This window comes from Scyliorhinus canicula, unplaced genomic scaffold, assembly GCF_902713615.1.
Source record: "Scyliorhinus canicula unplaced genomic scaffold, sScyCan1.1, whole genome shotgun sequence".
NCBI classification, from domain to species: domain Eukaryota; kingdom Metazoa; phylum Chordata; class Chondrichthyes; order Carcharhiniformes; family Scyliorhinidae; genus Scyliorhinus; species Scyliorhinus canicula.
In genome coordinates, this window is record NW_024056010.1 from 143774 (window position 1) to 155803 (window position 12030).

General features: G+C 51.7%; 1 protein-coding gene across 1 annotated transcript; it reads left to right on the plus strand.

The window, feature by feature from the left end:
• The first annotated feature begins 385 nt into the window (after window positions 1–385).
• Window positions 386–11794, plus strand: LOC119961462 (zinc finger protein 229-like). Its single transcript, XM_038788841.1, has 2 exons — window positions 386–1846; window positions 11555–11794. The coding sequence occupies exons 1-2, from the start codon at window positions 538–540 to the stop codon at window positions 11566–11568; spliced, it is 1323 nt and encodes a 440-aa protein (XP_038644769.1). The 5' UTR covers window positions 386–537; the 3' UTR covers window positions 11569–11794.
• The last annotated feature ends 236 nt before the right edge of the window (window positions 11795–12030 follow it).

Sequence of the window (12030 nt, forward strand, 5' to 3'; positions counted from 1 at the left end):
CACACTTTTCTGTTTTCTGTCAATTTTACAGGAGGTTGAACATTGGAAAACTGAAACTCAACATCACATCAGAATCTTACATAGTCGCCCAATTCACCATCATCCAAATGCTGACGGATTTTGAACATGGAAGGGAAACAACACCGTTCACAGTGGAAACTGTGCTCAGGTTCTATGTGGCTGAGATTTCAGCCGATCAGCTGTCCTGTTGAGACAAACGCAGTTACAGCAGAGAGAACGTAGAAACGTGCGGACTGTGGGAAGGGATACAATTACCCATTGAAGTGGAAATTCACAGTGACACTCACACAGGGGAGAGATCACTCACTTGCTCTGAGTGTGGGAAGACATTCACTACCTCATCCCACCTATTGACACCAATGAGTCCACACTGGGAAGAGACTGTTCAGCTGCTCCGAGTGTGGGAAGGGATTAACTCACTCAGCCAACCCGCTGAGACACCAGCGAGCTCACACCCACGAGAGACCTTTTAAATACCCAGACTGCGGGAAACACTGTCGAGGTTCTGGGGAACTGATGTCCCATCAACATGTTCACACTGACATGACACCGTTCAAGTGCTCTGGCTGTGGGACTGGGTTCAGACGATCATCTGATCTGACTGTACATCATTGCAGTCATGCCAGAGAGAGGCCGTTCACCTGCTCTGAGTGTGGGAAAGGATTTATTACCTCATCCTACCTGCTGACACACCAGTGCATTCACAGTGGGGAGAGGCCATTCACCTGCTCTGAATGTGGGAAGGGATTCACTCAGTCATCCCACCTGCAGACACACCAGCGAGTTCACACTGGAGAGAGACCATTCATCTGCTCCAAATGTGGGAAAAGATTCACTCAGTCATCCAACTTGCTGACACACCAACGCATTCATACTGGAGATAAACCATTCATCTGCTCCAAGTGTGGAAAGGGATTCATTTGTACAGCCTACTTACTGAGACACCAGCGGGTTCACACTGGGGAGCGACCATTCACCTGCTCCAGGTGTGGGAAGCGATTTAGTCACTCACACAACCTCCAGAGACACCAGTACATTCACATTGGGGAGCGGCCGTTCACCTGCTCTGACTGTGGGAAGAGATTCACTCAGAGATATAGTCTTCTGGAACACCAGCGAATTCACACTGGGGAGAGGCTGTTCCCCTGCAGTGAGTGTGGGAAGGGATTCAGTGCCTCATCACAACTGCAGACCCACCAGCGCACTCACACTGGGGAGAGACCGTTCAGCTGCTCCTGGTGTGGGAAGAGATTCACTTGTTCATCCCATCTGCAGACCCACCAGCGAGTTCACACCGGGGAGAGGCCATTCATCTGCTCTGAGTGTGGGAAGGAATTTGCTCATTCATCCAACCTGCTGAGACACCAGCGAGTTCACAGTGAGGACAGACCTTTTAAATGTCCAGACTGTGGGAAGTGCTATAAAAGTTCTGAGGAACTGATGTCCCATCAACGTGTTCACACTGATGAGAGACCGTTCAGGTGCTCTGACTGTGGAACTGGGTTCAGGCGATTATCTGACCTCACTGTACATCAGCGTATTCACACGGGGAAGAGGCCATTCACCTGCTCTGTGTGTGGCAAAGGATTCACTACCTCATCCTACCTGCTGACACACCAGCGACTTCACACTGGGGAAAGGCCGTTCAGCTGCCCCTTGTGTGGGAAGCGTTTCACTCAGTCATCCCACCTGCTCACACACCAGCGAGTTCACACTGGAGAGAGACCATTTACCTGCTCTCAGTGTGGGAAAGGATTCACTCAGTCATCCAACTTGCTGACACACCAGCGCACTCACACCTGGGAGGAGCTGTCTGATGCCATATGTGAGTAGAGAGTCTATCAGACATACGCCCTTCTGAGATATTAGTGAGTTCATACTGGGGAAAAGATGTATGTGTGTAGGGATTCAGTCAGTTACACAGTCTCCTGTTGGACAGTCTTTCACTTGCCCCGTGTGTGGAAATGTTTCAACTGACCTGATGAATCACCAAATTGTTCACACTGGGGGAAAGGCTGGGCAGTGATCTGACATGAGATTGATTCATTAATCATCTAATCTGTGGACACACCAGCGAGTTCCCACTGGGCTGAGATTGTTCACCTGCTCCGTGTGTGGGAAGGGATTCACTCAGTCGTTTAAACTTCTGACTCGTCAGTGAGTTCACACTGCACAGAGGGTGTTTGTGTGTGTGTGTGTGTGTGTGTAAAAGGATTTGATCATCATCACAACTGTAAATTTGTCAATTACAAAGTGGAGAGAGGATATTCACCTGCTTCCTGTCTGCAAACACATTTCCTGAAAATGAATATCGTTTTGATCAGAGATCCTGGAATTCATTTCAAATTGTTGCAGATTTGCTGTCTTAATGGCTAAATATACTTTTTTGTTTTTACACAATGATTTATTGCTTTAAACAAGCAACAATGAGACATTGGTTCAATGTTTTTATTTCTATCACATAAGCCATTCCAGACAGGAACCATGAGATTACTGGATACTGATAGGAGGTCTCATCAGAAAGATCTGGGAGCACGTTATTCTAATCTGATCAATCTGCTCAAAGGTAGACCTGGTCAGGAACACTGAGATTTTATATTGGTCCTTTCTGACTTCAGTCATGTTGTGTTTTTTTTTAATAAACATTTTATTGAGGTATTTTTGGTATTATAACAACAAAATAAACATCTCGCTCCTCAATGTGGATGCTAAGTTGCTGGCGAAGATCCTGGCTACCAGGATAGAGGACTGTGTGCCAGGGGTGATACACGAGGATTAGACAGGATTTGTCAAGGGAAGACAGCTTAACACGAATGTGCGGAGGTTGTTAAATGTTATCATGATGCCGGCGGTGGAGGGGAAGGCGGAGATAGTGGTGGCGCTAGATGCAGAGAAGGCGTTTGATAGAGTTGAGTGGGGGTACCTGCGGGAGGTGCTGGAGCGGTTTGGATTTGGGGAGGGGTTCATCAAATGGGTGAGGTTGCTTTATGAGGCCCCGATGGCGAGTGTAGTTACTAATGGAAGGAGATCAGAGTACTTCAGGCTCTACCGTGGGACCAGGCAGGGGTGCCCCCTGTCCCCCTTGCTTTTTGCACTGGCAATTGAACCTTTGGCTTTGGCGCTGAGGGAGTCGGGGAGGTGGAGAGGCCTGGTGCAGGGTGGGGAGGAACATTGAGTATCGCTGTATGCGGACGACCTGCTGTTGTATGTGGCGGATCCAGAAGGGGGAATGCCGGGGGTGATGGAGCTGTTGGCTGAGTTTGGGGCTTCCCGGGCTGAATCTGGGCAAGAGCGAGGTATTTGTAGTGCACCCGGGTGATCAGGAGGAGGGAATTGGGAGACTCCCATTTAAGAGGGCAGTGAAGAGTTTCAGATACCTGGGGGTGCAGGTGGCCAGGAGTTGGGGGACTCTCCACAAGCTTAATTTTACCAGGCTTGTGGAGTAGATGGAGGAGGAATTTAAAAGGTGGGACATGGTGCCGCTATCGCTGGCGGGTAGAGTGCAGTCCGTCAAAATGACGGTGCTCCCGAGGTTCTTGTTCCTTTTTCAGTGTTTGCCCATCTTTATCCCTAGGGCCTTTTTTAGAAGGGTGACTTGCAGCATCATGAGCTTTGTTTGGGCGCATGGGACCCCGAGGGTGAAGAGGGCCTTCTTGGAGGGGGGTAGAGATGGTGGGGGGCTGGCGTTACCCAATCTTTCTGGGTATTATTGGGCGGCCAATGTGTCGATGGTGCGCAAGTGGGTGATGGAGGGGGCGGGGGCAGCACGGAAAAGGTTGGAGATGGCGTCCTGTGGAGGCACAAGCCTGGGGGCCCTGGTAACGGCGCCGTTGCCGCGCCCTCCTACGAGATATACCACGAGTCCGGTTGTGTCGGCTACCCTCAAGATTTGGGGGCAGTGGAGGCGACATAGGGGGGAAGTGGGGGGCTCAATGGAGGCTCCGCTAAGGGGGAACCATCGGTTCATCCCGGGGAACATTGATGGGGGGTTCCAGGGTTGGCACAGAGCGGGCATCGGAAAGCTGAGGGACCTGTTGATTGATGGGAGGTTTGCGAGCCTGGGAGAGTTGGAGGAGAAATTTGAGCTCCCCTCAGGGAACATGTTTAGGTACCTGCAGGTAAAGGCGTTTGCTAGGCGGTAGGTGGAGGGATTCCATTTGCTTCCCGCGAGGGGGTGAGGGACAGGGTGCTTTTGGGGATCTGGGTCGGGGATGGGAAGATATCTGATATCTACAAGGTATTGCAGGAGGTGGAGGAGGCGTCAGTAGAGGAGCTAAAGGCTAAGTGGGAGGGGGAACTAGGGGAACAGATCGAGGATGGGACATGGACGGATGCCCTGGAGAGGGTTAACTCTTCCTCCTCATGTGCGCGGCTTTGCCTCATCCAATTCAAGGTGCTGCGCCGGGCCCACATGTCCGGGTCTAGGATGAGTACGTTCTTTGGGGGCGAAGACAGGTGTGTCCAGCGAATCATACCCATATGTTCTGGGCATGCCCGGCACTGGAGGATTTCTGGAAGGGGGTGGCGAGGACGGTGTCGAGGGTGGTAGGATCCAGGATCAAGCCAGGCTGGGGACTTGTGATTTTTGGGGTTGCGGTGGAGCCGGGAGTGCAGGAGGCGAGAGAGACCGGTGTTTTGGCCTTTGCGTCCCTAGTAGCCCGGCGGAGGATCTTGCTACAGTGGAAGGATGCGAGACCCCCAAGCGTGGAGACCTGGATCAATGACATGGCGGGTTTTATTAAGCTGGAGAAGGTCAAATTCGCCCTGAGAGGATCGGTACAAGGTTCTTTAGGCGGTGGCAGCCTTTCCTCGACTTTCTGGCTCAGCGATAGGGAACTGGGTCAGCAGCAGTAGCAACCCGGGAGGGGGGGGGGGGTGTCGTTGACTATGTTTATTTAATTTTAATTTATTTTTAAGTTATCTTGTTATTTACTGGGTTTGGGGAGGGTGGGGGGGGGGGGTGCGATATATGCGTTGCTACTGTCTTGGGGGTGTTATACTTATTATGTTGTTTTATTGTTGCTTGTTACTGTTTGTTGTTATATTTTTTGTTAAAAATTTCGATAAAAATAATATTTTTGAAAAAAACAACAACAAAATAAACAATGTACATGAAACTATAAACATAGTGCAAAAGCCGTCTCCCTCTCTTACAGGTCCCAGCTTTAGTAATGTTGTATTAACCTGACGATAACATCTCAATAAATTCTGGTTACTTGTTTATTAAAACATAACATATTAACCCATTAATTCAGCTGATAAATGATATCATGCTCTTTAGTAGTCTTGTGTGATATTATCATTACTTTTTTCATGGTTTGTACCTAAATATCTCATCTCTTTCTGAAGGATGTAATAATGTCTTTGTATTCAGTCCATCTCCTGACCCTCTGTCTCAGTGTCGACAACTTACATTCATAGAATCATAGAATCCCGACAGTGCTGAAGCAGGCCATTCGGCCCATTGTCTGTCCTTTCAGATCATTTATCTCTTCATGTCTAATCTTATCCTCAGTGTGACCTCTGAGAACCTGTTTCTATTGTAGGTCCTTAGTTTTAATGTGTGCAAGTGTCATTACTGTTGAAAAATGTTTATTAAAGTTATTCAGATCTTCTTGCGTTGCCTCCCTCTGTCTACATTCCCCACCTCGAGGCTCAATAAGGTGCTTCCTTTTGTAGCTTTAGAGTTTTCTCTTGCTCAGTACAAACATTTCTATTATATTCTTTCCCTTTGTAACCTGTTTACTTGAATTTTTACTTGTAATTGAGTGCGGCACGGTAGCACAGTGGTTAGCACTGTTGCTTCACAGCACCAGGGACCCGGGTTTGATTCCCGCTTGGGTCACTGTCCGTGCGAGTTTGCACGTTTTCCACGTGTTTGTGTGGGTCCCTGCGGGTGCTCCGGTTTCCTCCCACATGTCCCGAAAGACGTGCTGTGAGGTGAATTGGACATTCTGAATTCTCCCTCAGTGTACCTGAACAGGTGCTGGAGTGCAGCGACTGGGAGATTTTCACAGTAACCTCATTGCAGTGTTAATGTAAGCCATCTTGTGACACTAATAGATTATTATAATTTCCGTAACGTTGTGGTCTTTCCAGACACTGGTACTTTAACCCCAGGATTGGTCAGGTTGGATGGGACTGTCCACCTTATGGGACAGGAGGTATTCCTGTGTCAGTGTGTGTGACTGTCGCTCTCTGTGTTTCAGAATGTGGTTGTGTATTCAAAGGTGTGTGTCTCTGCAGACTGTGTGTGTCTGCAGGCTGTGTGTGTCTGCAGGCTGTGTGTGTCTGCAGGCTGTGTGTGTCTGCAGGCTGTGTGTGTCTGCAGCCTGTGTGGATCTGCAGCCTGTGTGTGCCTGCAGGCTGTGTGTATCTGCAGACTCTGTGTGTCTGCAGCCTGTGTGTGTCTGCAGGCTGTGTGTGTCTGCAGACTGTGTGCGTCTGCAGGCTGTGTGTGTCTGCAGAATGTGTGTGTCTGCAGACTGTGTGTGTCTGCAGGCTGTGTGTGTGTCTGCAGGCTGTGTGTGACTGCAGGCTGTGTGTGTGTCTGCAGGCTGTGTGTGTCTGCAGGCTGTGTGTGACTGCAGGCTGTGTGTGACTGCAGACTGTGTGTGTCTGCAGACTGTGACTGCAGGCTGTGTGTGTCTGCAGGCTGTGTGTGACTGCAGACTGTGTGTGTCTGCAGGCTGTGACTGCAGGCTGTGTGTGACTGCAGGCTGTGTGTGTCTGCAGGCTGTGTGTGACTGCAGGCTGTGTGTGTCTGCAGGCTGTGACTGCAGACTGTGTGTGTCTGCAGACTGTGTGTGACTGCAGGCTGTGTGTGACTGCAGACTGTGTGTGTCTGCAGACTGTGACTGCAGGCTGTGTGTGTCTGCAGGCTGTGTGTGACTGCAGACTGTGTGTGTCTGCAGGCTGTGACTGCAGGCTGTGTGTGACTGCAGGCTGTGTGTGTCTGCAGGCTGTGTGTGACTGCAGGCTGCGTGTGACTGCAGGCTGTGACTGCAGACTGTGTGTGTCTGCAGACTGTGTGTGACTGCAGGCTGTGTGTGTCTGCAGGCTGTGTGTGTCTGCAGGCTGTGTGTGACTGCAGGCTGTGTGTGTCTGCAGACTGTGTGGGTCTGCAGGCTGTGTGTGTCTGCAGCCTGTGTGGGTCTGCAGGCTGTGTGTGCCTGCAGGCTGTGTGTGTCTGCAGACTGTGTGTGTCTGCAGCCTGTGTGTGTCTGCAGGCTGGGTGTGTCTGCAGACTGTGTGTGTCTGCAGGCTGTGTGGGTCTGCAGGCTGTATGTGTCTGCAGCCTGTGTGTGTCTGCAGACTGTGTGTGTCTGCAGGCTGTGTGTGTCTGCAGGCTGTGTGTGTCTGCAGACTGTGTGTGTCTGCAGACTGTGTGTGTCTGCAGGCTGTGTGTGTGTCTGCAGGCTGTGTGTGACTGCAGGCTGTGTGTGTGTCTGCAGGCTGTGTGTGTCTGCAGGCTGTGTGTGACTGCAGGCTGTGTGTGACTGCAGACTGTGTGTGTCTGCAGACTGTGACTGCAGGCTGTGTGTGTCTGCAGGCTGTGTGTGACTGCAGACTGTGTGTGTCTGCAGGCTGTGTGTGACTGCAGGCTGTGTGTGTCTGCAGGCTGTGTGTGACTGCAGGCTGTGTGTGTCTGCAGGCTGTGACTGCAGACTGTGTGTGTCTGCAGACTGTGTGTGTCTGCAGACTGTGTGTGACTGCAGGCTGTGTGTGTCTGCAGGCTGTGTGTGTCTGCAGGCTGTGTGTGACTGCAGGCTGTGTGTGTCTGCAGACTGTGTGGGTCTGCAGGCTGTGTGTGTCTGCAGCCCGTGTGGGTCTGCAGCCTGTGTGTGCCTGCAGGCTGTGTGTGTCTGCAGACTGTGTGTGTCTGCAGCCTGTGTGTGTCTGCAGGCTGTGTGTGTCTGCAGACTGTGTGTGTCTGCAGGCTGTGTGTGTCTGCAGCCTGTGTGTGTCTGCAGGCTGTGTGTGTCTGCAGGCTGTGTGTGTCTGCAGGCTGTGTGTGTCTGCAGACTGTGTGTGTCTGCAGGCTGTGTGTGTCTGCAGACTGTGTGTGTCTGCAGGCTGTGTGTGACTGCAGACTGTGTGTGTCTGCAGGCTGTGACTGCAGGCTGTGTGTGACTGCAGGCTGTGTGTGTCTGCAGGCTGTGTGTGACTGCAGGCTGTGTGTGTCTGCAGGCTGTGACTGCAGACTGTGACTGCAGACTGTGTGTGTCTGCAGACTGTGTGTGACTGCAGGCTGTGTGTGACTGCAGACTGTGTGTGTCTGCAGACTGTGACTGCAGGCTGTGTGTGTCTGCAGGCTGTGTGTGACTGCAGACTGTGTGTGTCTGCAGGCTGTGTGTGACTGCAGGCTGTGTGTGTCTGCAGGCTGTGTGTGACTGCAGGCTGTGTGTGTCTGCAGGCTGTGACTGCAGACTGTGTGTGTCTGCAGACTGTGTGTGACTGCAGGCTGTGTGTGTCTGCAGGCTGTGTGTGTCTGCAGGCTGTGTGTGACTGCAGGCTGTGTGTGTCTGCAGACTGTGTGGGTCTGCAGGCTGTGTGTGTCTGCAGCCCGTGTGGGTCTGCAGCCTGTGTGTGCCTGCAGGCTGTGTGTGTCTGCAGACTGTGTGTGTCTGCAGCCTGTGTGTGTCTGCAGGCTGTGTGTGTCTGCAGACTGTGTGTGTCTGCAGGCTGTGTGTGTCTGCAGCCTGTGTGTGTCTGCAGCCTGTGTGTGTCTGCAGGCTGTGTGTGTCTGCAGGCTGTGTGTGTCTGCAGGCTGTGTGTGTCTGCAGACTGTGTGTGTCTGCAGGCTGTGTGTGTCTGCAGACTGTGTGTGTCTGCAGGCTGTGTGTGTCTGCAGACTGTGTGTGTCTGCAGACTGTGTGTGTCTGCAGGCTGTGTGTGTGTCTGCAGGCTGTGTGTGTGTCTGCAGGCTGTGTGTGACTGCAGGCTGTGTGTGTGTCTGCAGGCTGTGTGTGTCTGCAGGCTGTGTGTGACTGCAGGCTGTGTGTGACTGCAGGCTGTGTGTGACTGCAGACTGTGTGTGTCTGCAGACTGACTGCAGGCTGTGTGTGTCTGCAGGCTGTGTGTGACTGCAGACTGTGTGTGTCTGCAGGCTGTGACTGCAGGCTGTGTGTGACTGCAGGCTGTGTGTGTCTGCAGGCTGTGTGTGACTGCAGGCTGTGTGTGTCTGCAGGCTGTGACTGCAGACTGTGTGTGTCTGCAGGCTGCGTGTGACTGCAGGCTGTGTGTGTCTGCAGGCTGTGTGTGACTGCAGACTGTGTGTGACTGCAGACTGTGTGTGTCTGCAGGCTGTGTGTGTGTCTGCAGGCTGTGTGTGACTGCAGGCTGTGTGTGTCTGCAGGCTGTGTGTGTGTCTGCAGACTGTGTGTGACTGCAGGCTGTGTGGGTCTGCAGGCTGTGTGTGTGTCTGCAGGCTGTGTGTGACTGCAGGCTGTGTGTGTCTGCAGGCTGTGACTGCAGACTGTGTGTGACTGCAGGCTGTGTGTGTCTGCAGGCTGTGTGTGTCTGCAGGCTGTGTGTGACTGCAGACTGTGTGTGTCTGCAGACTGTGTGTGTGTCTGCAGGCTGTGTGTGTCTGCAGGCTGTGTGTGACTGCAGGCTGTGTGTGTCTGCAGGCTGTGACTGCAGACTGTGTGTGACTGCAGGCTGTGTGTGTCTGCAGGCTGTGTGTGTCTGCAGGCTGTGTGTGACTGCAGACTGTGTGTGTCTGCAGACTGTGTGTGTCTGCAGGCTGTGTGTGTCTGCAGGCTGTGTGTGCCTGCAGGCTGTGTGTGTGTCTGCAGGCTGTGTGTGTCTGCAGCCTGTGTGTGCCTGCAGGCTGTATGTGTCTGCAGCCTGTGTGTGTCTGCAGGCTGTGTGTGTGCCTGCAGGCTGTATGTGTCTGCAGGCTGTGTGTGTCTGCAGGCTGTGTGTGTCTGCAGGCTGTGTGTGTCTGCAGACTGTGTGTGACTGCAGACTGTGTGTGTCCGCAGGCTGTGTGTGCCTGCAGGCTGTATGTGTCTGCAGCCTGTGTGTGCCTGCAGGCTGTGTGTGCCTGCAGGCTGTGTGTGCCTGCAGGCTGTGTGGGTCTGCAGGCTGTGTGTGCCTGCAGGCTGTGTGTGTCTGCAGGCTGTGTGTGTCTGCAGACTGTGTGTGACTGCAGGCTGTGTGTGCCTGCAGGCTGTGTGTGCCTGCAGGCTGTGTGTGACTGCAGGCTGTGTGTGACTGCAGGCTGTGTGTGTCTGCAGACTGTGTGTGTCTGCAGGCTGTGTGTGCCTGCAGCCTGTGTGGGTCTGCAGGCTGTGTGTGTGTCTGCAGACTGTGTGTGACTGCAGACTATCTGTGCTGCTTCTAATCAGCTGTAACATAAACCTTCCTCTCTCTGAGCAAATGCTGTTGGTTCACTGAGAATCCCACCCAGTGATTTGAATGGTGCCACTCCGATTCTTCATAAAATCCCTACAGTGCAAAAGGAGGCTATTCGGCCCATCGAGTCTGCACCAACTCTTCGAAAGACCCCCTTACCAATCCCCTGCCCTATTCCTGCTACACCATCCTAAGGGATAATTTAGCTTGGCCAATCCCCCTAATCTGCACATCATTCGACTGTGGGCAGAAACCGGAGCACCCAGAGGAAACCCACGCAGACATGGCGGGGAATTGTACCATCTCCATACAGTCACCCGATGTTAAAATCAAACCCGGGCAGCACGGTGGCCTAGTGGTTAGCACAACCGCCTCACGGCGCTGAGGTCCCAGGTTCGATCCCGGCTCTGGGTCACTGTCTGTGTGGAGTTTGCACATTCTCCCCGTGTCTGCTTGGGTTTCGCCCCCACAACCCAAAAATGTGCAGAGTAGGTGGATTGGCCACGCTAAATTGCCCCTTAATTGGAAAAAATAATTGGGTAATCTAAATTTTAAAAAAAATCAAACCCAAATCCCTGGCGCAGTGAGGCAGCAGTGCTAGCCGCTGTACCACCATGCTGCTACAGGACAGGAAACCTACACCACCTCTAAAATAAAACCAGAATCAGTCCGACCTCAGTCACCGAGCTCCAGTTTGCAGATGCCTGAACTCTGGTAAAGCTATCCAGCTCCATTGATTCTATAACCATTAATACTCTCGCCTCACAAATTACTCGCAATCTCAGCGCTTTAAATATTTTCTATTGACAGAATTGCAGATTTCACTATATTTTCTTAAAAGTGATTTCTGACATTGCTCCTGAACAGCCCAGTCTCAGTTAGACAAATAAATCTCACTGATTTAGACATTTAAATAGCGACAATTATTTTACTCTTAACTGGTTATGTGACAAAATTTGAAAAGCATAATAAGTTTGAGTAAAACACTGCAGAAGCTGGAAATGTGAAGTGAAAACAGAAAGTTGTGGAAATCCTCAGCAGGTTTGGCAGCTTCTGTGAAGAGAGAGAGTTAACATTTCCAATGCAATCTGATTCTTCTTCAGAAGTGTGTTTGCAGCATTGTGGTTTAATTTGACAAACATAATGAATGTGAACTTTGTGGTTCTTACAGATATCTGGCTGTAAATCTGATTTCAGACCTTCCTCTGAACACTTTGCAACCTCAGCTCCAGCTCATTGTCCTTCACTAAAGACCCGGATAGAAAATCCCGCCACAAGATGGCGGCAGCCACCGGGTGACCCGGGAGGAAGTCCCGCCCACTCCCTCTACCCATACCAAGATGGCCACCCCCAGCACTCAATCTCTGAATGAAACATTCGCCTTCCTGTCCCAAGATGGTGGCTGGTTGCCACGGAAAATCCAGACCTTGATTACCAGCTTCCTATTGGTCCGGAGCTGCCACCCATTACTCCACAGCCATTTTGGATTGGAGCATGCGCAGTGCGGGTATGAAGCTGGACCCCCCAATAAGACCCATTGATTTTATTGTCAGTCTGCAGACAGGAGCTGGAGAACTGAACCCAGGCAGAGGAGAGGGAGGGAGAAAACTGGGAGTGGAGGAAAGAAATGGTGCAGATGGGTTTGGA

Coding starts and splice junctions, on each gene's coding strand:
- LOC119961462 (XM_038788841.1), top strand. CDS start 538: ATGTCCCATCAACATGTTCACACTGACATGACACCGTTCAAGTGCTCT.